Here is a 25,711-nt window from a genome sequence, read left to right as displayed (position 1 = left end):
AAAAGAAGGCTCTGGTCCTTCAGACTTCTCCTGATGCAGCCAGTCCCAGCTCACATGCATTACAATCGGCAGGAAAAATGAACCAAACTATTCTGAACCTTAGAGTAAGTTCATGTTGCAGATTTAGCTTCAGGGCAAAAGGACCAGCAGCTTCCTGGTGTATGTAACCCTCTGATTCCCACCTATTACCTTTACTGAGAGACAGTCATAAGCACTAAGGAGAGAGTAGATTACTACAAGTTTTGGAATCCTATAGCAACTTAATTGTTGTAGTGTATTTTGTTTATTCTTTGTCAAGTAAAATGAACTGAATGGAAACTGAAAGAGGTGAACTGAAATGATCTGGCATGACAAACATCACAGTTCTTTGTTTGAACTGCATTATCTGCAATGCATTGAGATGAAAAATCAAATGTATATTTTTAAGGATATGACAAACTCAGGGTATATGATGTAATGAGATACACATACTTATGGCTTACGATCTGTATCTTGTGTTATACAAATCTCTGAATATCACTGCAATCCATGGGTATCTTATCGGTAATGTTGCTATGGTCTCTGAGAATTCCAGCAGATAACGCAGTGCTACTGATTGGACATAATAATACTTAGCACATATACTGTGCTGAACATGTTCAAAACAGAATACAGACACCAGATAATTAATGCTCACAACACCCTTGCCAGGTAGATTTGGGAAGCATTGTTATCCCCATACTACAGGTGAAGGAAAGGAGGCAGAGAGAGTTTAAGTGACTTGTCCCAAATCACTCAGTAAGTCTCTGGAAGAGCTGAGATTAGGACAGGAGTTTTTGACTCCCAACCCCTAGCACATTCAGCTAGGCAATGCTGCCTCTCAAAACCTCTTGACCTCCTAAAACTTCTATTGTGACATCACATTGGTAGTACTCTATTATGACTTTCTGGGAACATGGGCCCTGCTCCCACCAGGTGCTGAGCTCTCTCAACTCCCACTGAAATCAGCTCTATTCACATGAGAAAGGAGTTTTCCGAACTGGGTCCAGTAAGTGCTTAGAACCTAGCAGAATCAAGCCCACGGAACGTAAACTGAAAAAAATTTCAACGTAAACAGAAAGAAACATTCTAAAGTTTGCATATATATATTATATATCCCACATATACAGCAACAGAACTCTGTCATAGAGTTCTGCTGAAAAGCAGCCCATCCTTGCTGTTTTGAGTGTCAGCAGAACTCTCTGATGGAACGCTAGTCTTAATATTATATGTGGTTGCATATTGACATTTATTATCTATTAATCTATTCACAATAAATATATACCCCATATTCCATAGCGTAACATTGTTGCAATATCTCCCTTGAAATATAAGGCATATTTGCAGGAGACTTGCTCTGACATTGGTTGCCCATGAGTGGAAAAAACTATTGCCCCAAGTAAATGTAAATAAAACTAAAATGTCCGGGGTCTTCATGCTCTATTTTGATGTACAGGATATCACACTACCCTATGGAGTGCAGTTTTGCTGGAAAAGGGATTTTGGTTCTGACTGTAATACAAAATACTTACTTAGGCCTGATCCTACCAACATCCACCCGAGTAAGTTTTCTCACAGGATTAAGTCCCATTAAACTCAGTGGAACTACATGCACAAGGAAAGTAATTCTATGGCATAAGCATTTGGCTCTTCATTGCTAAAGGATTTTGGGCCAGATGTTCCGCTGGTGACAGCTGAAGTCAATGGAACTATGCCATTTACCATCAGCCCCAGATGTGGCTTACATGTTCACCAGAAAGGGGATGCATTGAAAGATGATGGCATTCTGCTGTTGTAAGATTCCCATGGTGAAATCTGGCTGAAGGCATAATGTAAATCTAAACAGACTCCTATCATCAGATACAGAGTGTGGGGGAATCTGTTCTCTCTAATGTAACAGAAAAAGAATTGGTAAACATCTATTCCACACAACCATATAATTCTACTTTTTTTTTTGGCTTCCATGAGATACAAGGAATGAATTAACCTAATTTGTTGTTTTTTATTTGAACATATAAAAGGCCAGGACATTAGAATTCTGCACGGTGAATCATTGTATTTGCAGTTTTGAATTCTACGTCTCCTGCCGGTGGGTCTGCTGGCTGATCCCTTTATTGGTTTGTTTAGCATACAGAGGGATGTCAATATTCTTTTGATAAAGTGCAAGTGCTGTTGGTCCTTACAAAGAAGGGAAGTTTGTGCATGTCATTTTGTTTTCTGTTTTGCCCCTGTCTGTCTCACAGTGACCAAATCTGTCCCTTTGCAGAGTGTATGGAAAGCTCCTGAAGTTGCCATGTGAAATCATACTTGAGTCTCCTGAGGTCCGAGGTATTCTCTCTTGAGGATGCTTATCCCATGGGAGTTTGGGGCCCCTCCTGCTTACCTCACATGGGATACAAAGTTCACTCCATTTCCTACTATAATGTATTCCTGCAGTTCAGACTCTAACACCATAGATGCAAAAATACGTAACAATGCTTCAAACATTTTGGAATAAGGGATTTGAAATATATTTTATGATGTCAAATTGCCATTAGGATACATTGGAATACCTACAAGTACTACTCAGTGCAGCCAACAAATACAAATAAATAGAAGATCAATGGGTAAAGGTACAAAACAGTCTTCATAGTTGGAAGAGGGTCAGTGCTATATAAGTAAAAGAAAAAAGGAAACGTATATACTCTGTGCTGGCGAGTTTTGATAGTTTTTGAGGGCTACATTGTTTACACTGGTAAAATACAAAAGCCCCCATATACTGAATCAACAGATTGCACCAAAGTAATCACTCCAAAATCACATTAATCGTGCAAGTTTTGGTTTAACTGCTTGCTTTAAAAAAAGTGTTGCTTATTAGGTATATTGCTAATTGTGGTTAGTGCCTCTACAGTTTGTTGAGTGCACTAGGTGGTGCTAAGGACGGCAAAACCCTCACTGTATGTAAGTTGTGATATGCTGACAGACGGGGGTGGGACTCTGAAGAGTGCATGCTGTGGGGGAGGGGGGTCTCAGACTCTTCTCACTTAAAGGTGCTTTACTGGTGTAACTCCTCTGACACCAATGGAGTCACTCCTGATTTACACCAGTGTGAGCTAGAGGAGAATAAGGCTCGTATATACATAGAAATAATAATGCTGATTAGTAGAATTATTAATCAAAACAGGGCAGTCAGTTATGCTTATTAATTAAGCTTTCTGCACTATTAAAGCAATCTAGTGTATGTTCTCCTCCGTGAATATAGTGAATATAGTGCCTGCATCATTATGTCTGGAATGTCACACTGGATGAGCATAGCACCTCAGTGAATTTGAATTTAGGAGGTAGAAGTCAAGCTCTTACGTGGCCATGGGTTAATACTCCACTGGTGACTAGAGAAGGGCCTGACAGTATCTGCCCCTGATGGCAGTAATGTTTTGGAGAGGTGGAGGCAGAGCACTGTATACACATACATTATATTTTCAAGGGAAGTTGCTGAAGGCGCTTCAGTCCTTTGATGTGAAATTCTCCCCTGTATAGAGAACAGGAAACAAGAGCTGTGTACCGCTTAAATCCTGCTTTATAGGCTATACATGGAACTTCAGTGGTGCTCAGGGGTGAAGTTCTTTTAAAAGTAGCCCTGGGAGATCCTAGAATTACAGATCAGCAAACTTCACCCTGCTACAATAGAAGAGTCTAACTAATCACAAAAGCAGAGTATTTGGGGAAGTATATGTAATCTAACATATCTGTCTAGCCTTGGAGTTGTTTGAAATAGAAGATAATGTCACACAGGAACACAATTTTACTTGTGTTTTCTGAAAGATTTTGCTAAAGTCACCTGTAAAATATTATTAAGGGGAAAATTTCTGATCCCCTAACTCATACTGAACAGTGCCTCACTGTGAGAAGTCTCATTGAAGTCAAGTGGTATTTACTCAACTTAAGAGGATCAGAATCTGGCCCTCAGGCAATAAATGACTATAGCATCAGGAGAAAAGTTTTGTCATGGAATAAAAACTGATTAGGTGCTCTATGAAACATAATGCTAATGTACAGCTGCAGCACACAGTGGAGAGAGGTTAGTAATAGGTTACTTTGGGGGTTAATATTCATAGGGAAAATGGATGCCGAGTTGATGAAGTTTGCTGATTAGCTGTTTTATAAAACCTGTGAAGGACAGTGATAAACTTAAGCTGGATGTAGACAATTAAATGTTGAGCAGCACAATGGAAGATAAAATTTAACATGGAAAAATATAACAGTGCACATTGACAAAATTCTATTATACTTCTCATATATATTACCAGAGTGGCTCTAGAGTGGCTGGGTCTTTTGAGAAAAATAATTTAGGGCACGAATCGAAGTCCATCAGAGTTACTGGGAGTCTTTCCAATGTCTTCAAAGGGCTTTGAGTCAGGCCCATAGATGTTATGGTGGAGCAGGGCAAAGAAGATTTCCTCCCAGAGCTCAGCAGTAGATTAGAAAAACACAGGTGCATTAAAAATGGATAGAAAGTAATATAGAAAGACAAGCGATTGCATGAGTTATAATGTTTCACAGGTGCAATGTGCACCATTGCCTAGGTATAATGAGGAGTGTTTTCACTCTCTTCTAAAATAATTAAATGTTGAATGTAATAGAAAAATTGAGTCTAGTACTTAATGTATAAGTATAGATGTAGCTCTGGATAATCCCACCGTTGAGAGAGCAGTTTAGAAAGGGGATTTAGGGGCTTTGGGTTAAAAAAGCTGCTCTCAGTTACCTTGATGTAAACTAACTCCATTGACATTTATTTCATTGGTTACTCCAGGTTTACATCAGAATCACTAGAGCAGAGTTTGGTATTTTAAACATGTCAGGTCATATGAACTGTTTGTGCTGTATGCTTCAGTTAAAATGATTCAGATGCCACTATCTAAAAAAATTAGCTACAAGCCTTGGGAGTTTGATAAGTCATTTGTAAAATGGAAGGTGCCCTCTTTCAGGCATGGGAGGGAGGCAGATTTTAGAGATAGGAGGAGCCTTTGAAAACTGTTTGCTAAAGTCTATCTTGAAGAGTCACCTACTTATTTGTTGAAGTGTGCACACAATAGGACACCTTTCAATCTGCAGAAGCAGTCCCTTGATAGATATCAGCGGCTGTTAATGGGGTGGAGCTGTTCCCACCCCTCGTATTTAAAGATGACAGCCAAACTGAACTTTGAGTTTGATCTCGCTATCCAGCACAGCTCCGCCTGCTACCCTACTGCCAATTATCAGAACCTCCATCCCACTGCAAAGGTTCAAACATAGGTCAACAAGTTCAAAACAGTTTATTACCCTTAGCAAAAAAGACTACCTCGAGAATGGACATGTGATATATTATTAAAAAGTAAGAGATTGGAGCTGATTTAACAAAAGCATAATTTATCACAAGAAATTTGCCTTCACCTTTTCTGCTGGTGGAATCTCTGTGAGCAGACTGATACATTCATTCAGTTTTATTCATTATACAAAATAATTTGAGGTCTTTTTTACTGGCTGTGTACCGGTAGTTCTTTAACAGCATTTGCTATTCATGCCACAGACGTAATCTAAGCCTAGGGAAGTCAATAGAAGGACACCACTGACTTCAGTTGGCTTTGGATCAGGTCCAATGTTGGTTAGTTGTTATTGGCCAAAGGAGTCTCAGATTGTTGTTCTTCTCTGATAGGATGAGAATACAGGCTTTTCTGGCATGAATAATCACACACAGAAATCTGATATTCAGTTTTCAAGAGCACTCACCTCTGACTTAGAAATTCACTTTATGGCAATAAAACACCATCAATAGCAAGTTCACAAAAAGCAAACACAGAAGAGGCATATCCAGAGCCACAGTCATAGTGAATGCATTTAAAAATCAGAATGAATATTTGCACACCTGTTTTTGGAAGTACTCTGCAGCTCCACAAGGGAACAAGGACTGTAAAATGCTACTTCACCCATCATCAATGCAGTGGCTTTGTGTAATATGGTGATTCATAATTTGCCATGATAAGATGATACTGATATGAGCAAAATACAAGTGTCAACAGTGGAACCTTCTCCTACATTTTCCCACAAACTGAGTAATGTTTAAAACTTGTCCCTGGCCAGCCCCCTAGATATAACACCATAAATATACAAATGGGGTCAGGGCACTATAAAACAGAGGAAACTTAAGAGTTGTTTTCAGGGTTTCCTTCTATGCTCCTTCTTGATGCATTAATCCAAAAGGTAAAAAAAGTTCTCCACTCCATTTCCCTGGGCAGCCACTATAACACATATACCTGGTTTAAAGTAACCGTAACCCTTGCTGCTGGTTTCAACTGTTCATTTCTGTGAAGTTTCTTCAGTATTTATTGTCTAAATAAATGGATGCTGGATACAGGCGCTGATGCAGCCTTCAGACTCTGCTTTCAGATTTTCAGCAGTCTAGTGCAGTGTATCTTAGCCTCAGATGTCTTACCATAAACTAGAAAGTGCAATGGAGAGTTGATCACTTTGGTGTCTTTACCGATGCAATGTCTAGTGACTGGGGTTGAGGAATGGAAGGGAGGAATTTGTCTCTGTAGATTTTACCACACAGAAAATAGCATGAGATAATTTTTGACAATCTTGGCCAGGGTACAATGGTTTACACGGAGCAGAAGCCAGGTCATTTAAATAGTATCAACCGGGGCCATTTGGAATGAAGTCTGGTTTTAAATTTACCCTCCAAACACAGAATGTTCTTCCATTCATAGCTATTTCATAGCAGTGCTGTTACTTGAATTTTGGGCTAAGATCTGAGGGCCGTGCTCTTGGGCTCTCCTACTGATTCCTTGCCTGTGTGGTTTAAATTTGGGGATTTTTTTTTAATTTCACAATAACTGGAATGGTCTTTGTCAATTTGGCCCAGAGGCATCTATACTTTAACTGTATTCAAAACACATCTCAATTCCGCTTTTGTTTCAAAACAGCCCCAAATACTATTTATTAACCATTCTCTTTCTTTTGAGAACTGTCAGAACCAACTGATCATATAAATGAACATTGCCATACGTTTCTGCTTTAGGTCTCACATAATCCCTTCTGCATCTTGCTAACACCCTGGCAACTCTACAATGGATAAGAGAACTGTCACTTTAACAGAGTTTCAAAACCTTCTCAGGGAATCCTCTATAATCAATGGTTTATTGGGGATGGCAAATAATTTGTTCACTAGTGGAAATTTATTTCAAATATGTGTGTGTGTGTGTGTGTGGGTGTGTGTTTTAAAGGCAAGCTGCCAAAGTAGAAAACATCAGTTTATTTAGTTCACACTAAGAATGGTAAAGAAATCAGATTTGTAACCCATGACACAATTTTTTAAAAATGAATATTTAAGATTTTCAAAAATTGCTACAGTACAAAAAGTGTGTGTGTGTGTGTGTGTGTGTGTGTGTATATATATATATATATATATATATATATATATATATATATGTATATTAACCAGAAATACTGACTCTATCAGAAGAGATTCCCCACCCCGGTTTTCTCTAATATTTCTATGTGTAATTCACTTAGCTTCAGCTTCTTGCGAAGTCTTTCAGATCAGTACATGGCACATAATGGTATTATTGGCACAGGTTCAGAATCACAGTCCATCTCCCAAACTCCAGACGTTCAGTCCTTTTCCTTTGTTTCGTCTTAACTTCCCCTCTCTTCATAGGCTTCTTTGCTTGCACATTTTTTCCTTGTCTCCCATAAATGCGCGCTTTGAAAATGCAGGTTCCTACAGGTGTGTTCATTTTTATAAAAATATATTTGGCACATAGAGTGCTGCTGTTTGAGTCTCCTACTGGTAAACAGAAATGGTAGGTATTGGTAACCCTTTTTTTTTTTTTTTTTTTTACAAGTTCACCAATGGAATCCTGTTAAGGATGAAAAGAAAAATAAAGATTAAATTATAACAAGTAAATTTAGCTAGAATATATTTGGTGGGATTTTTGGGTAATGTCTCAGTCATGCATGTTTTCATGAATACTTGGCTAGTTCTTTTCCCGACATTAAAACCATAATTATTAATATTTATCTTCTTAAGATGCTGGATGCTTCCATCTTGCATGAAACTTAGTACCACAGTAAGATTTATGGATGTAAATGAAAATGGTAATTGGTAAGCGTTCCAATGGTAATAGTTCATAGTCAAAGAATTATGTTAGGGATAGATTCTATCGCCCAGCCTGGAATATTTAGTCTTACTGCAAAATGAATCATTAAACATCACACAGAAATGACATGCTGGGCTCCTGCGTCCATTAAAACTGTTGCATCCCAAATGTATGCCATTTCATTTGTTTGCCTGCAGTAGCTTTTTTCTGCATACACTGCAGAGTATTAACTTACTTTCCAGTTTCCTTCATACTAGACTCCTCCTGTGAAGGACAAAGTAACCTGGCTGCTAGACTCATTACTGTATGAGTAAACTGAGTCCATTAATATCTTACCAGTTGGCTGGAAAACTACAAAAGCCACAGTTATGAGGAAGGGTTGCAGGATATCATGAGGAAGAGCACTAGGTGTTCCTCATTTAGTTGAGCTTGCTGAGCAGAAAAATCCATATTGTAAATACACAACCACACAGTCAGCTTGATGTAAATGGATAGGCGAAGTCTGTTGGCCAGTGGCTAGCAAATTCTGCTGCTTTCCTGGAGCATGGGGACCTTTACCAAAATGAGGGACCAGAAGCCCTGATGTTTGATGGAGAGCCACTATGCATCAGCAATTACCCGACTATTAAAATACCTTAAGAAAATCTTTTCTGATGGTTTTGCTAGTCATACCAGAAGCAGTAAACACTGGAAGGTCTCAACAGGGATGCATATTGCCATGTGCTGTCCAACCCAACTTTAAAAAACCAAGAAGTTGGGATATTTTGGATAATGTTCTTAAAATATCACCAGACTTTGGGGCCAGCTTCTCAATGACAAGCCGGCCTTTTTGCAGTTCTCTTCTGGTCCAAAGGATCTGCAATGCAGCTGAATCTCCTGGGCAGCCAGCTCCTACCTCACTTAACTCTGCAAACCCTGCCATGAAGGGCCTGGTGAGAGGGAATGTGGCAAAATGCTACTGCACCAACTGCTACTCACTTGATGAACAACAACTTAGGGGGCCATAGTCATCTACTTTTGAGGGCACTGTGTACAGGGGCAAAACTGAATCTAGAACTAGGGACCCATAACTAAGTCCTCTGTGGCTTGGCATGTACCCAGACTGTTCTACCCAGAGAATTCCTGGATCTTCAAACCTTGTTAATGGTCACACATCACTAGCAGCAGTATTGCATATTTCTGTTATGAGACTGATATAGCACAATCATTGTTTTTAAATAAGCATTTCAGATTGGCTTACTACTTAAACATCTCTTGAAAAGCTTCAGATTTGTACGGCTCACCTAAAACTTGAGTGTGTTTTTGGGGGAAAGCCTTTTGCAGTAGGCTGCAGCTTTCCAGAAATTGTGTTGGTAGAGATGCTTCTCGAGAACAGTGGGAATGACTCAGTGGCTTAGCTGCTCTTATTTTACACATTTATCTCCTCAATATGTTTTCCAAAACATAATTTATTTCTGATCATCCTTGAATTCTAGACCTTTTCACATTCAGACTAAGCAGCATATTGAGTGGCTTGGCAGATGCGAAGAAGAATATGAACACTAACACGATTTTCTAACATTTAAATGCCCTAAAGGAATCCATAGAAAACTGGTTAAACACAAACAATAGAGATCCCACTGAAATTTCTCTTTAGCTATTTATTGGTCGTCTTTTTAAAGCTCACTCACAACATAATATTCTTTAAATCTTCTATATGGAAATTGTTGCTTCTAATAATGAACACATGTTAGTGTTTGGATCTGCATGTATATGCTGCATATATATGGTATGCATGTATATTTTTGCATACATGCACGTATACGTGTTATCATAAATGTGTGTAGTTATTTATGTCTATGTGTGAATATATGATTTGTGCTTAGTGGTGGGTTTTCCATGCATGAGCTGACTCCGTATGGATGTGTATGTGTAGACATGAAGTATGCACACCTTTTTGTATGATCTGTGAGGCATGTGCATATGTCGTTTTTGCATGTAATTGAGAGTGCAAACATTACATGTAGTGAGAGCATGAGTGTGTGCATGAGTGAAATTTTCATAATACTTTAAATGCTTCAAATATGCATTTAATTTAGATTTAAAAAGACAAGATTGTATGTTAAATAAATACTACATCATAATTAAAATATATTTATAGATGTTTAACTGCCATGTAAGAGATACATATCTCATTTAGTTATTAAACATTAATTAAATCTTCACAACTAATTGATAGTTATTGTCTTTTAGATAAGTATCTTATTAAATCAAAAGGGTATTTCCTCCATAATGATTACTCTGACTAAGGTGAATGGAGAGGCACGAGTCCTCAAACACCTTCCTTCTTATTAATTATTGTAGCATGTAGAGGTCTGAGCATTGTGCTAGATACTAAACAAAATCATTGTAAGAGACAATCCCCACCCCCATAGAGCTGACATCCTAAATAGACAAGACAGACAAAGGATGTATCATCATCAGCATCATTTAATAAGAGGGAACTCAGGCAAACAGAGACTTCTATAAGATCACACTAGGCACCTGTGATAGGGCTGGGACTTGAACCCAGGTTTCTGAGAGGCCAGTGTAGTACCTTCACTGCAAGACTAGTCTTTAACTCAACCTTTATGAAACAGGCACCCCATGCTAAACACACACTACAGTACAATTTCTGCCCTCTGTTACAACTGGGCACACCCATGACCGTTATAACCGAGGGCAAAAATGGGGCTCTCTACATTTACTTTAAGTATTTACTGAGGATTAAGATACTTGTTTGCTTTCCTTTTCTTTGTTTCTGTCAAAAGATGGAGAAGGATGATATTTACCACTTTCTTCTAATGCTAATATCATACCGGCATCATTCAATCGCAACAAAAAACGCATGCAACTGTCGTGGGGTTTGGAGCAAAGAAAAACAGTCTCTGAGGTTGCTTGTTTGTGGAGTGTCACGTCCACAGACCCAGGATAGCTCCAGCAACCATGTGGGAGGCAGGCTTTAAGTTGTGCCTTTTGCACCTCAACACTAACAGAGATACCTCCAGCTCTTCCCACCCATCATAGCTACATGCATGTCAATCAAGCCCTGGGGATGACTGAACTCTATGGAAATACTCCTGTTGCTATCAGTAAGCTTTGGATCAGGTTGCCACATCTCAGTTCTGCTGGGCAAGGACGTGTCCATACTAGGAAAGGTCTAATGTATAGCTATACTATTATAAGCTATTCCAGCAAGTTCTCCTAGTGTAGATGCAACTTAGACCAGCAAAACAAGGCTTTTTGCCAGTGTAGTTTACACCGGTTCCCTGAGTAAAATAAGCTATACCTGAAAAAAGCACTTTCATAGCACAGTGGAAAAAGGTAAATAGCGGGATCCTCCAAGGATATGCACTGGGACCAGTGCTGTTCAACATATAAATGATCTGGAAAAAGCAGTAAACAGTGACAAAAATTGCGAACAATACAAAATTACTCAAGATAGTGAAGTCCAAAACTGACCGTGAAAAGTTTCAAAGGGATCTCACAACACTGGGTGACTGGGCAACAAAATGGCAGATGAAATTCAGTGTTGATAAATGCAAAGTAATGCATAGTGAAAAACATAATCCCAACTATACATACAAAATGATGGGGTCTAAATTAGCTGTTACCATTTAAGAAGAGCTCTTGGAGTCATCATTGATAGTTCTCTGAAAACATCTGCTCAATGTGCAGCAGCAGTTAAAAAAAAGCTAACACAATGTTAGGAACCGTTAGGAAAGGGATAGATAAGACAGTAAATATTGTAGTGCCACAATATAAATCCATGGTACACCTACACTTTGAATACCACTTGCACTTCTGGTCACCCCCTACCAAAAAAGATATGTTAGAATTGAAAAAAGTACAGAGAAGGGAAACAAAAAATGACGAGGGGGATGGAACAAGTTCCATATTAGGAGAGGTTAAAAAGACTTGCACTGTTCAGTTTAGAAAAGAGATAATTAAGGGGGGCTGCGATCGAGGTCTATAAAATCATGACTGGTGTGAAGAAAGTGAATCAGAAAGTGTTATCTACCCCTTCACATAATATAAGAACCAGGAATCACCCAATGAAATTAATAGGCAGTAGCTTTAAAACAAACATAGGGAAATACTTCTTCACACAATGCACAGTCAACCTGTGGAACTTGATGCCAGGGGATGTTGTGAAGGACAAAAGTAGAACTGGTTCAAATAAGAATTAGATAAATTCATGGAGGATAGGTCCATCAATGGCAATTACCCAAGACAGTCAAGGACGCAACCCTATGCTCTGGTTGTCCCTAAACCTCTGAGTGCCAGAAGGTGGGACTGAATGACAGGGGATGGCTCACTCAATAAATTGCCCTGTTCTGTTCATCCCCTCTGAAGTCTCTGGGAACAGCCACTGTCGGAAGACAGGATACTGGGCCACATGGACCATTGGTCTGACCCAGTATGGCTATCCTTATGATCTTACACTGGTATAACTGTGTCTAAACTACTGCTTTTGCTGGCATAATTTATACCGGTGCCCTGAGCAAAATAAGCTATATCCCAAAAGCAATTTTATGCTGGTATAACTATGTTTATACTAGGGCTACTGTTGGTATCAAAATGTCACCACAAATCACTGATAGTGCTGCACTGACAAAAGTTTCTGGTGTAGAACTGACTTAGATCTCTACCTGAGTATTAGAAACTGATTTGTCATGCAATGGGGATGATTTCCTGATGGTTTCTCAATGACCTTTCCTTGGACTCTGAAAGTGCTATTAATCTTATAAGAAGGTGATTCTCTGGTTGTTTTTTTTAAATGCTTCTAATTTAAGATCGCTCATTCTTTCGTTTAAGACCACAAGCTACTGGTAGATGTCCTTGGTCAGTACAGGTTTCAGCATGCAAGGTGCGGATCAGCTTGCCATGATCCAGCAAAGCATTTAAGCATATGTTTAACTTTAAGCACAGGAACCGCGCTATTATGTTCAGCCCAGCCTGAGTGCTCTGCTCCTGACAGGATTGGAACCAAACAGCATGTTGCTGGCACAGTACATTTGTTCTGGGTTATGTTTTCTCTGTGCCCTGGTTGCCCAAGTGAAAAATATCTCCTAAAAGAGAAAGTCAAAGACTATCAAGAACTTGTTCTTAGGGAGATGGGAGCCCAATTTACCCTTTGCACCTTCCAAAAATTTTTATCTGTAACAGAAAAAAGCGTAGTCTGTAATTTGTTTGATGTTTTTTAATTCAATCTATTCAATTCTCTTACTGGAAGGTGACGACAGAAATACCAGCTTTCACCCATGGAAAGCACTGAAGTCTTAATTATCTGGATGCTTTAGAATACTTAATCTCTTGTAACGGGTCTGTATACGCAATGCTATTATTCTTCCTAAGACAAACCTGGATATTTTATGATGACTCATTATCTGTTAATATTAACGCAAAAATGTGCTGCTGTAAAGCAGAACGAGGGCATCACAGCAGCAGGCTGCAGGTTTCAAAGCAGAGAATTACCATGAAGTGCTGTGACTTCGACCTACGCTGTGTGAAAGACGGGGCAGTTTCAACCCTCTGATACTGCTAGCATTTTAGAATCCCAAATAGTCATTTATATAATAATAATGCTTAACACTTACATAACTCTGTGTAAATGTTATTGAATTAATACACTGTAATCTGTACGCAATATTTATATTGCATTCTGAAGGGCCCCTGTGTGCAAACTCGGTCAGCAATCGACGTGCCTTATAGAATTTTATATGATCTCATTCCAGGTTGTTTAGTCAAACACAGCAGGAGGCTAGAATTCAGGACAGGAACCAGGTGAAACACCACATTTTGATTCACAGGAGTTTGTGCAAAACCATCCAGTTTCTATCTTGGAGATACTCTGAATTTCAGCGGTACATAGTTCTCGTTTCCTGTTCTCTGAATTTCAGTTTTGAACAAAGGCCAAGAATCAAAATGAAATTCAACCAAATCAGCCAAGTTTTGCCTGGTTCCAGGTCAAACCCATGTAAAATCTCTGTCATTTTCTTGCAGTCAGAACTAGTTGTTTCACCTGATTTCAGTTAATTTACAAAAGCTCTGTGCAGACCCATCCATGTGTTCTCTTCTTGGCTCTTCACCATTTCCCTCTCTAGCCACATACGCTCTCTGTGCCTCAGTTTCCAAATCTGTGAATTGAGATAATAACTACTAATCAAGAGTGCTGTGAGGTGTAATTAATTAACATTTGTAAAATGCTTTGAGCTCCTCTGAGGAAAGGTGCTAGAAATGTTCAGTCTGATATAATTTATATTGTTCCATAAATGAAACCATGATTTAGGGTGATTTCACTACGGGATGTTGAGTGGCCTGTATCATGCTACAGCTAATCCAATCCTGCATTTCTTACATACCCCAAACTCTTTAGAGAAAGAGGTTTAAATGCTCTGGGAAAAGGAATGCAGGATCCAACCCCTGAATGTAAGTGGTTTTGCGCTCTCTAGCAAGTCTTTCCATCTCTCCTGAGATGCACCTGGTTAAAGTTGACTTACTCAGCTTCAGGTTGCTTTGCTGGTACTATCAAATCCAGCCAAGAAGATATTCACACCTTCAGCAGATGGCTGCAGACTGAAGTCAGCAAGAACTTCTAAATACATTGTACACCACACACAGTCCTAGAAATAGGAGCTGGGAAACAGTCTTAAGCTCATCATTTCTCACTGCATTTTGAAGGGTCAGTCCAGTGATAGCACAGTAGAATGATAAGTAACAATTCCCAAGTTAAACATCTCTATATACCCAATCCTTGTTCTAAGGACACTTTGTCCTAGGTAGTGATGTGTGAACCTTAAAGTATTCAGTTTGATCCAGCTAAGGTCCCAGTCCTGCAGAACCTTATGTCTGCGTGTAGCTCCACGGAGCCCAGTGGGGCCACATATGGGGCAAGGTCTCTGGCCTACATGCCGTTTGGGATTAAATCATCACAACACTATTGGAATGTTTAAAAAAAAAAGACAGAACTGTAGACTCTTGCTATCCCCACTGAATTTGGAGGGTTGGATGAAAAGGGACATGGAACTAAACCATCCTTGCTTTGGGTATTAAACACAGCAACATTGACCTAGAGGTCAAACGTCTCTGAGGAAGCTCATAGTAGGTAGGTGATATGGAAGGGGGGGGGTTCAGCTATTGTGACCTGCACTGGATGTGCCATGTTTGTCTTTCTTCCACAGGACAGAAGCGACTTTGTCTGTACAAAGTGCAAGCTGGTCTCCATATTGGAAGAGAAGATTGAAGGTCTGGAGCAACAGGTAACGACCCTGCGTTGTATACGAGAGACTGAGGATTTTCTGGACCAAACTCAGGATAGCCTTCTAGGGGCACAAAGCTCTAAAGATATAGAGCAGGTTGCACAGAGGAGCCAAGAGGCCAGTGAAGAAGCTTGGCAACATGTGACCTCCAGAAGAGGTAAGCGGAATGTCCGGGTTCCAGTAACACAGACACAGGTAACTAACCGCTTTCATGTTCTCTCCACAGGTACCATTGCGGAGAGTGGACCAGATGATATGTCTGGGGGGAGAAAGCAGAAGGAGACCCCGCTGGTTGGGAGGCATGAGATGCGATGTCCTGAGGTTGGGGGTTCCACGACCACCACTCCCAAGAGGAGAAGGCGGGTGGTGGTGGTCGGGGACTCTCTCCTCCGGGGGACTGAGTCATCTATCTGCCGCCCTGACCGGGAAAACCGAGAAGTCTGCTGCTTGCCAGGGGCTAAGATTCGTGATGTGACGGAGAGACTGCCGAGACTCATCAAGCCCTCGGATCGCTACCCCTTCCTGCTTCTCCACGTGGGCACCAATGATACTGCCAAGAATGACCTTGAGCGGATCACTGCGGACTACGTGGCTCTGGGAAGAAGGATAAAGGAGTTGGAGGCGCAAGTGGTGTTCTCGTCCATCCTCCCCGTGGAAGGAAAAGGCCTGGGTAGGGACCGTCGAATCGTGGAGGTCAACGAATGGCTACGCAGGTGGTGTCGGAGAGAAGGCTTTGGATTCTTTGACCATGGGATGGTGTTCCATGAAGGAGGAGTGCTGGGCAGAGACGGGCTCCATCTTACGAAGAGAGGGAAGAACATCTTTGCCAGCAGGCTGGCTAACCTAGTGAGGAGGGCTTTAAACTAGGTTCACCGGGGGAAGGAGACCAAAGCCCTGAGGTAAGTGGGAAAGCGGGATACCGGGAGGAAGCACAGGCAGGAATGTCTGTGAGGGGAGGGCTCCTGCCTCATACTGGGAATGAGGGGCGATCAACAGGTTATCTCAAGTGCTTATATACAAATGCACAAAGCCTTGGAAACAAGCAGGGAGAACTGGAGGTCCTGGTGATGTCAAGGAATTATGACGTGATTGGAATAACAGAGACTTGGTGGGATAACTCACATGACTGGAGTACAGTCATGGATGGTTATAAACTGTTCAGGAAGGACAGGCAGGGCAGAAAAGGTGGGGGAGTAGCACTGTATGTAAGGGAGCAGTATGACTGCTCAGAGCTCCGGTACGAAACTGTGGAAAAACCTGAGTGTCTCTGGATTAAGTTTAGAAGTGTGTGCAACAAGAGTGATGTCATGGTGGGAGTCTGCTATAGACCACCGGACCAGGGGGATGAGGTGGATGAGGCTTTCTTCCGGCAACTCACGGAAGCTACTAGATCGCATGCCCTGATTCTCATGGGTGACTTTAATTTTCCTGATATCTGCTGGGAGAGCAATACAGCGGTGCATAGACAATCCAGGAAGTTTTTGGAAAGCGTAGGGGACAATTTCCTGGTGCAAGTGCTAGGGGAGCCAACTAGGGGGAGCGCTTTTCTTGACCTGCTGCTCACAAACCGGGTAGAATTAGTGGGGGAAGCAAAAGTGGATGGGAATCTGGGAGGCAGTGACCATGAGTTGGTTGAGTTCAGGATCCTGACGCAGGGAAGAAAGGTAAGCAGCAGGATACGGACCCTGGACTTCAGGAAAGCAGACTTTGACTCCCTCAGGGAACAGATGGCCAGGATCCCCTGGGGGACTAACATGAAAGGGAAGGGAGTCCAGGAGAGCTGGCTGTATTTCAAGGAATCCCTGTTGAGGTTACAGGGACAAACCATCCCGATGAGTCGAAAGAATAGTAAATATGGCAGGCGACCAGCTTGGCTTAATGGTGAAATCTTAGCGGATCTTAAACATAAAAAAGAAGCTTACAAGAAGTGGAAGGTTGGACATATGACCAGGGAAGAGTATAAAAATATTGCTCGGGCATGTAGGAAAGATATCAGGTGGGCCAAATCGCACCTGGAGCTGCAGCTAGCAAGAGATGTCAAGAGTAACAAGAAGGGTTTCTTCAGGTATGTTGGCAACAAGAAGAAAGCCAAGGAAAGTGTGGGCCCCTTACTGAATGAGGGAGGCAAGCTAGTGACAGAGGATGTGGAAAAAGCTAATGTACTCAATGCTTTTTTTGCCTCTGTTTTCACTAACAAGGTCAGCTCCCAGACTGCTGTGCTGGGCATCACAAGATGGGGAAGAGATGGCCAGCCCTCTGTAGAGATAGAGGTGGTTAGGGACTATTTAGAAAAGCTGGACGTGCACAAGTCCATGGGGCCGGACGAATTGCATCCGAGAGTGCTGAGGGAATTGGCGGCTGTGATTGCAGAGCCCTTGGCCATTATCTTTGAAAACTCGTGGCGAACGGGGGAAGTCCCGGATGACTGGAAAAAGGCTAATGTAGTGCCCATCTTTAAAAAAGGGAAGAAGGAGGATCCTGGGAACTACAGGCCGGTCAGCCTCACCTCAGTCCCTGGAAAAATCATGGAGCAGGTCCTCAAAGAATCAATCCTGAAGCACTTAGAGGAGAGGAAAGTGATCAGGAACAGTCAGCATGGATTCACCAAGGGAAGGTCATGCCTGACTAATCTAATCGCCTTTTATGATGAGATTACTGGTTCTGTGGATGAAGGGAAAGGAGTGGATGTATTGTTTCTTGACTTTAGCAAAGCTTTTGACACGGTCTCCCACAGCATTCTTGTCAGCAAGTTAAGGAAGTATGGGCTGGATGAATGCACTATAAGGTGGGTAGAAAGCTGGCTAGATTGTCGGGCTCAACGGGTAGTGATCAATGGCTCCATGTCTAGTTGGCAGCCGGTGTCAAGTGGAGTGCCCCAGGGATCGGTCCTGGGGCCCGTTTTGTTCAATATCTTCATAAATGATCTGGAGGATGGTGTGGATTGCACTCTCAGCAAATTTGCGGATGATACTAAACTGGGAGGAGTGGTAGATACGCTGGAGGGGAGGGATAGGATACAGAAGGACCTAGACAAATTGGAGGATTGGGCCAAAAGAAATCTAATGAGGTTCAATAAGGATAAGTGCAGGGTCCTGCACTTAGGATGGAAGAATCCAATGCACCGCTACAGACTAGGGACCGAATGGCTCGGCAGCAGTTCTGCGGAAAAGGACCTAGGGGTGACAGTGGACGAGAAGCTGGATATGAGTCAGCAGTGTGCCCTTGTTGCCAAGAAGGCCAATGGCATTTTGGGATGTATAAGTAGGGGCATAGCGAGCAGATCGAGGGACGTGATCGTTCCCCTCTATTCGACACTGGTGAGGCCTCATCTGGAGTACTGTGTCCAGTTTTGGGCCCCACACTACAGGAAGGATGTGGACAAATTGGAAAGAGTACAACGAAGGGCAACGAAAATGATTAGGGGTCTAGAGCACATGACTTATGAGGAGAGGCTGAGGGAGCTGGGATTGTTTAGTCTGCAGAAGAGAAGAATGAGGGGGGATTTGATAGCTGCTTTCAACTACCTGAAAGGGGGTTTCAAAGAGGATGGCTCTAGACTGTTCTCAATGGTAGCAGATGACAGAACGAGGAGTAATGGTCTCAAGTTGCAATGGGGGAGGTTTAGATTGGATATTAGGAAAAACTTTTTCACTAAGAGGGTGGTGAAACACTGGAATGCGTTACCTAGGGAGGTGGTAGAATCTCCTTCCTTAGAGGTTTTTAAGGTCAGGCTTGACAAAGCCCTGGCTGGGATGATTTAACTGGGACTTGGTCCTGCTTTGAGCAGGGGGTTGGACTAGATGACCTTCTGGGGTCCCTTCCAACCCTGATATTCTATGATTCTATGAAATCCAACCTGGTTAATCCAATTGCAGTCCCCAGTGCTCTCTGTACACCTCCAGAAATATCCTGCAGCATAAGCCAACACCTGTTTTGGAAAATAAGGTGCTTGGGGCATCGATGCATCCTGGGATTCAGAGCTTTATATTTCGACTCACATCCCCCTCGTTAGTGAAGCGGGCGCTTGGCCAGTCCCATTTACCTCCTGCACCCCCCTGCAAAGGAATTTCTGTATATGTGGGGAAAGAACTTTTTTCTACTACTGACCTGAGTCCCACTCATGTCATGGGTGTGTGTGATAGCTTACAAGGTGTAGAGGGTTTATCATATTGTCTTTCTAATGTAATGGCAAAGTCCTGCATCCGTCCGGCTCTGATTGGTACAGAGATTTTACCACAACAAAAATGAAACTACTCCAGCCATAAACCAGGTTCTTGGTTGCCATGTTCATTTTCAACTACAAAAGGAGTGTCATTTCTAGCTTTAATCAGCATGATAATTATAGCATTGCAGACAAAGAAGAAAGACTGTGATGCGAATCCTGATAAAATATTTGCCGTCTTGTATATCCCATCCTAATCAATGCACTTCGCTAGACAGGGGCACATTTCACCTTGCCTGCCCAGACAAAACCATACCAAGTCACAGCAGAGACTATTAACTTTTTATTCTCTTTCCATTCTAATCTAATTACATTTCTGTGTTCAAAAACTGAGCATCAAGTTAAAAAGGTTATTTCGAGCAAGTCGCAGTTAGGGAAGGTTGGAAATTTCATTTAGAGTGAATATGTGATTCATTACAGCAGGGATTTGGAACTGACCAATTAATTTGCCTGAGCGCATGGCTCAAACTGGCAGTGCTGCCCTACAGTAAAATGCCACATAGTTAATCCTAATTGCTTTTCCTCCCACTGCTATCTGCAATGCCACCTTCCAAAGAAAGAAAAGGAGGAGGAAATGGCACAAGCTAAAAAAAAAAAACCAATAAAAAGAGAGAGGGAGAGATCTGCAAAACAATGTTTTTATACTAGTTTGGGTGTATCTACCCCCAAGGTCTGAAGACTCCCCAGACAGCATAAGTGATGACAGATATGGTTTACTGCAAGGTAAAGAAGGGGTTTGTCGCTACTGTTGCAGTGGAAGCATGAAATGGTTGCTTGTTCCAGAATCCCAGCCACGTGAGCTCTAGGTTATCGATGGACTATGCGTAGAATATGTGCAGGCTCTGGAGTTCCATCATGCAACAAAAAGTTAATCACAAAAGGAAGCCATTTAATAGCACTGATGTTCACAACATTTGCTGATAGCAAACCAGTTCTAGAGATGTTCCCGCATGGGACTCAAGGTCTGGATCCAGAGATGAACTTTCTCAAAAGTTTAAGTGTGCTCTCATCTGGGTGATCTAGTTTGGTCCTCTAAAGAGTGAGAGGCCATCACTCCATGAAATCCAGGGTGAATGGGTCTTGAATTTTAGTTCCTGCCCACCTCTAATTCACCAAATGGAAAAGCCATTTTGGTACCAAGTCCCCCTTTTATCTTAGAAGACATTTACCACCACCTGCTCGGAGCACCTAAGTCAAGTCAAATGTTTAAAAAAAGAATCAGCTAGCTGGTAAGCATCACACAGGGAATACAATGGTGAAAGAGACCTCGCTATGCACAGAAATGTTCATAGTTATGTGAGGTGGAGTGGTTGAAAAAAAATTTGTAAGAGTGGTACGTACCAGGAAATAGACACATGGCGTCTGCCCTGCCCCCAGGAAGTAAAACAGACTTCGGCCAGTCAGCAGGAGATTTCAAACCATTTCTCAGACACAAAGGCCACAGGAATTAGATGCCGATCAGAAGAAGAGGGTCTGCAGCAAGCAGAAAAATGGGCTTGCACGTGCTGGTACGTAACACACAACGAGCAAGCCTCATCCGGCCTGCTGGCAAAATTAGCGTTTCCGTTTCTTTTTTTTTAAGAGGAAAAAATTCTCTAAAATAATGCTTTGAATGGGCTTATTGGCCTTGGCAATTGAGGGTTGTACAAAGAAGATGAAATTTAATGCCATGTGTTTTCAATGGAAATGGAAAATATTGAAATAAGGTAACTCTTAAGCCAATTAAGGATGCAAATCTGGGGGGTCTTAGACAGTCCAAAGATGAGTCACAGTATCTCCATGTTTTTTAAGTATTTTTTTCCTCTCTCCTTTTCTCCTGAGCTACTTTCCTGTTTTTCCCAGCTGCAGTGCATGATTATCACCCCGACACTGCAATGACAAATAGAGATTGGTCACCTGGAAAAATGCAGTACATAAGGGGGACAGCTGGTTTATTGCTGGGAGAACATATGACTTTACCATGGTTAGTGACTTATAATGTGACTGCTCAGACTGAACCAGGCTTCAGCAAAAAGTGTGGAGGCCAATATATTCCAACAAAGCATTACCTTAAGACAAAAAAGCAATGAACCCTTTCCAACCAATGCTCATATACCAATGAATGGCATTAATAGCAGCGCAAACAATAGACACAGACTATGCTCAGTACCATGCAGAGACAGGACAGGAAAACAGAACAAAAATCTCCCCGCTTTGTGCCCCAGCATTGGTGGCTGGGGTTCATGTGAGAATTAACATATACATACACTTAATGAAATGGTTTGAAAATCCTTGCCAATTCTCTGCCTCCCAAGATCGGAGGAAATCCCAGAATATGACAGCTAGCAAAATTCCACGCACACACACACAAAGATATTTAAAAATATGTTTATTATCATTGTTTGCTTTTAGACTTCTGCTCTTCATGCACTTAGGATAAAGGACTTTATAATAAATATCCCTTAGAGTTCAACATGGTTATACATTTGAAGAAGGCTTGGGGGTGGGGTGAATAATTATTTTTTCACTTCCAATAAATTGTTTTCTAGCTTTGACAGCAAACATACATTTACTGTGCGGAGCAATTCTGGAAAATCTCTGCACCAATCAATAGTGAAAATCCTACTCTTAAAAACACAAACAAAATATACCCAACACCCCATGCAATTAATTCTTTATTAGAAGGCTAACATTTTTAGTATTTCTTTGTGAGTAAAGGTAACTTACCAAGTTCTCCAATCAGCCTCACTTTCCACACAGACAACAGACATATAGAAGGATGGCTGAAATCTTTAATTCCATATTCTGTCAACTCCCCCTTATTAATGTATCATTATTTCATACCAGACAAAATGGATTCATGCAGCCTTTTCTTGTGTTAATCACATTGTCACTTAAATCTGAAGAGCTTGACAGATGCTATTTAAAAAAGCAGCATAGAAATTCTGGAAGATAGATTTGAGGTAAATTTCCTTGCTGGAAGTGGTAAAGGGGAGTTGAAAAATGTGTGGTACTACACAGCACAGCTTAACAAGATGTGTTCCAGGTGAGCCTAGCTGGCATTGCAAAGACAAAAGCAGTACTTGAAATTGCCATTTTACAGGCATTAGAAATAATCAATGGCCTATGGCTATGGGTCACATAGGTCATGAGTAATCATTTGTCCTTATTTTGAAGACAGAGAAGTTTGGTATTCCTGGTTCTACATATTAGATGGTGCTAACCAAACTAGACTCATAGCTGGCAAATGTTTCTAACTGACTAGTTAAATCTGGGAAGGAAAATGCACATCATGGCTTAAAGAACCATTGCAATCCAATAGTGTCAATTTCCTTCACTACTGGATTTTGTCAATATCGATTATTAATTGGAATTTCTGTTACATATCAAAATAATAACTTGAGTGTAATAGCTTAAGGAGCTTTTTTTTAACCCCAAATAAATTTGAATCCTCTAAATGTAAATGTGCATGAGAGACTGTAGAGTAAGAGACTGCTCAATGCCTGTCTTACCTGTTTCCATTGAACGTTGTTTTATAATCACCGGGTGAGTGTAACATCTCCTCGGTATACACTGGCATTGGTGTCCTGACGCACTCGTGGGAGCACTGTAGTGTTTCATTGTAGGCTGTGAATATGTCCAGGTTACTGGGCACACGGGCTGGGGTGAAGTCTGTCAAGTTCTGGCAACTCTCTTCCTGCTGATTGATTTTGCGTTGGTGGCCGTTCCGCCGTGTGTTTCCACTTTGCACACAACTGGGTGTTAAATTTAAAAAAAAATAAAGAAAAGAAAAGAAAAGAAAAGAAAAGAAACACAACCCAAAATACAACTGTGACCCTTGAGAGAGGAATTCACATTACCTACCATTAATTATACATCATTTAATATTAGATTACAATTCACAAGCACTTTGGAAAGATCAGCCATAATCAAGCAATCAATTCCCTTTATTTTATTTTTATGTTTAAATTTAAATTTTAAATGTGAGCCTTTTATTCTCAGAAGAATTACTGAGATAAGAAGTGCAGCCGTATTTGCAGGAAGTTGGAACTTTCTTTGCACAAAGATTTTAAACAAGAACAATCAACTTAACCCTTTTGTGTCCTTGAAGCTGTTGTGACAAATAATGGCAGGAAATTGGTCTGAGAGAGAAGCACTGGGACTCAGAGAACATTTACAGATACATTGGATATGGTTCACTCATTGATTATGAAGCCCCATGTAATCATGCCTGATAACTCACTGGTGCATTAGTCTACAGGGGAAATTCTGTATTTCATCCCCTTCCACCTACTGCATCTCATGAGTTTGACATGGGATGTTATTCTTCTTTCTAGAAACGTACTGTATTTCAAAATCTATACAGGCACAAAATAGGGCACCTGCTACATGGACATTACATGCCCTGGACAATTTGGAGAACCATATGTATGGTCATACAATTCAAAGATGGAGACCTAGAGAAACATTATGCAGAACAATAGAGAAAGAAGCCAAATCCATCAGCACAATACTCAGAAGCCTAAACAGACCTGCACAAGATCAAAATAAATGGTGGAAACTGGTGGACGCCCCAGGCACCTGAAGGTGCATGAGGATAAAGAAAAGAAAGATGTACAGTCATTTGTTATTACAAATAACAATAACGGGAGGAAGGGCTAGAGAGAAAAGGGGGAGAGGGGATCCTTAAGACTGATAAGTAATACTTTGGCTCTAGAGGTTAGGCTACCCCTAGAGCCAAAGTTTCAGGGTGCTTAGCTCAACTCCTTTGTTTTCCCTATCCCCTAAGAAAAAGCTTTCTTGTGAGACATACAGCCCCTTTGGTTTTGGCTGAGTTAGAAATACTGAAAAATTAGCCTCCCACATGCTAGTGTCAGTGTTTTTCATTGGCACAACCATTGGAGCGACCTTCTCTCACTACCAGCCTTTTACCTATTCTTCCCCATGTGGTTGAAACACTCATATATTTTCACTCCTGGAGTGAAATCCTGGTCCCATGGAAGTCAATGGTAAGATTGACTTGATTGGGATCAGGATTTCATCCCTGATCTATCCCACACCCTAGTCCAGCCAAGAATAGTTGCATTTCTAGTATTTCCAGTTCCCAAAGAGCCCAGGATTGTTAGAAATATTTTTGAAGTTTAAAAAGGACTAGGGGTCATTTTCAGACTTGTGATGAGCCATACCTATGACCACAACCACAGTGACTTTCCAACGTTTAAATATCATCACTGCCAAAAGAGATACTTGAGGTGAAGAATTTAGTAGAATTCAGAAAAAGATTAGGTGCTAAATTCTTTGCTGGCATAATTCCATTTCAACTGATTTACACCAACAGAGAATTTGAGTGGATGCATTTGTATGGATAATGGGAATATTACACTTGATGGAATATTGTTTTTCTTTCAGATCATAAGAAAACAAGCTAGCTGATGCAGGTGAATATGAAACTTTCCCTTGAGAGCACATTATTCCATAATTGTCCATTATGGGCATTCATCCAAACCATCTGCTACTGGCCACGGCTGGAGCCAGAATACTGGACTATGTGGAGGCCTGGTCTGCTGCTGTCTGGCTGTTCTTATGTCATTCTAAATAAGCCTAAAGTTTCAAACTTAGGAGCTAAAAGCTAGTTGCCTCAATCCTGAATAGAAATGATTTAATGTACAAAACCATTGAGCATTGACTTCAGTGGCACATTGGATGGCTCGGCACTGCGGTAAATCAGGCCACTTTTATTTAATAAAATATGGATTTATTAAGATCCTGACTTGTAGGCTTGAAAAAGCTGGCTATAAATATCAAGTGGGAATTTCCAAAGGGCCTGAGGAAATTAGGCAATCAAGCCCCACTGAAAGTCAAGGAGAGTTAGACACTTATGTATGTTAGAGGCTTTTGAAAATCCCGACCAATAACTATAAACTAGATTCATGGCTGGCATAAGCAGGAGCAATTCCACTGATGTTAACAAAGTTACGACCACTTACACCAGTGATCGTTTTGGCCCCTTGTGTACATCCAGACGTCCATCCATAATGCCGATCTGTACAGTTTCCATTGATTTCTCAAACTGAAATAGACACCTGCTAAAGATA

At 41.1% G+C, this 25,711-nt stretch overlaps 1 protein-coding gene across 3 annotated transcripts in view; it reads right to left on the bottom strand.

Moving 5' to 3' along the window:
* Positions 1 to 484: 484 nt before the first annotated feature.
* AJAP1 (adherens junctions associated protein 1) overlaps positions 485 to 25,711 on the bottom strand; it is a 116,238-nt gene continuing 91,011 nt past the window's right edge. For 2 of the 3 annotated variants that reach the window (XM_038377096.2, XM_043499975.1), the window contains exons 4-6: positions 23,129 to 23,371; positions 20,979 to 21,110; positions 7,818 to 7,895 (exon numbers count right to left, since the gene is read on the bottom strand). In XM_038377096.2, coding sequence (XP_038233024.1) covers positions 21,038 to 21,110; positions 23,129 to 23,371 — 316 coding nt within the window. In that variant the 3' untranslated portion in view covers positions 7,818 to 7,895; positions 20,979 to 21,037. Of the gene's footprint in view, positions 7,896 to 20,978; positions 21,111 to 23,128; positions 23,372 to 25,711 lie in introns of all 3 variants that reach the window. The other variant, XM_043499976.1, reaches the window with a different exon arrangement.

The sequence above is a fragment of the Dermochelys coriacea genome, chromosome 18, assembly GCF_009764565.3.
Source record: "Dermochelys coriacea isolate rDerCor1 chromosome 18, rDerCor1.pri.v4, whole genome shotgun sequence".
Classification (NCBI taxonomy): Eukaryota; Metazoa; Chordata; order Testudines; family Dermochelyidae; genus Dermochelys; species Dermochelys coriacea.
This window is presented reverse-complemented; position numbering and strand designations above follow the sequence as displayed.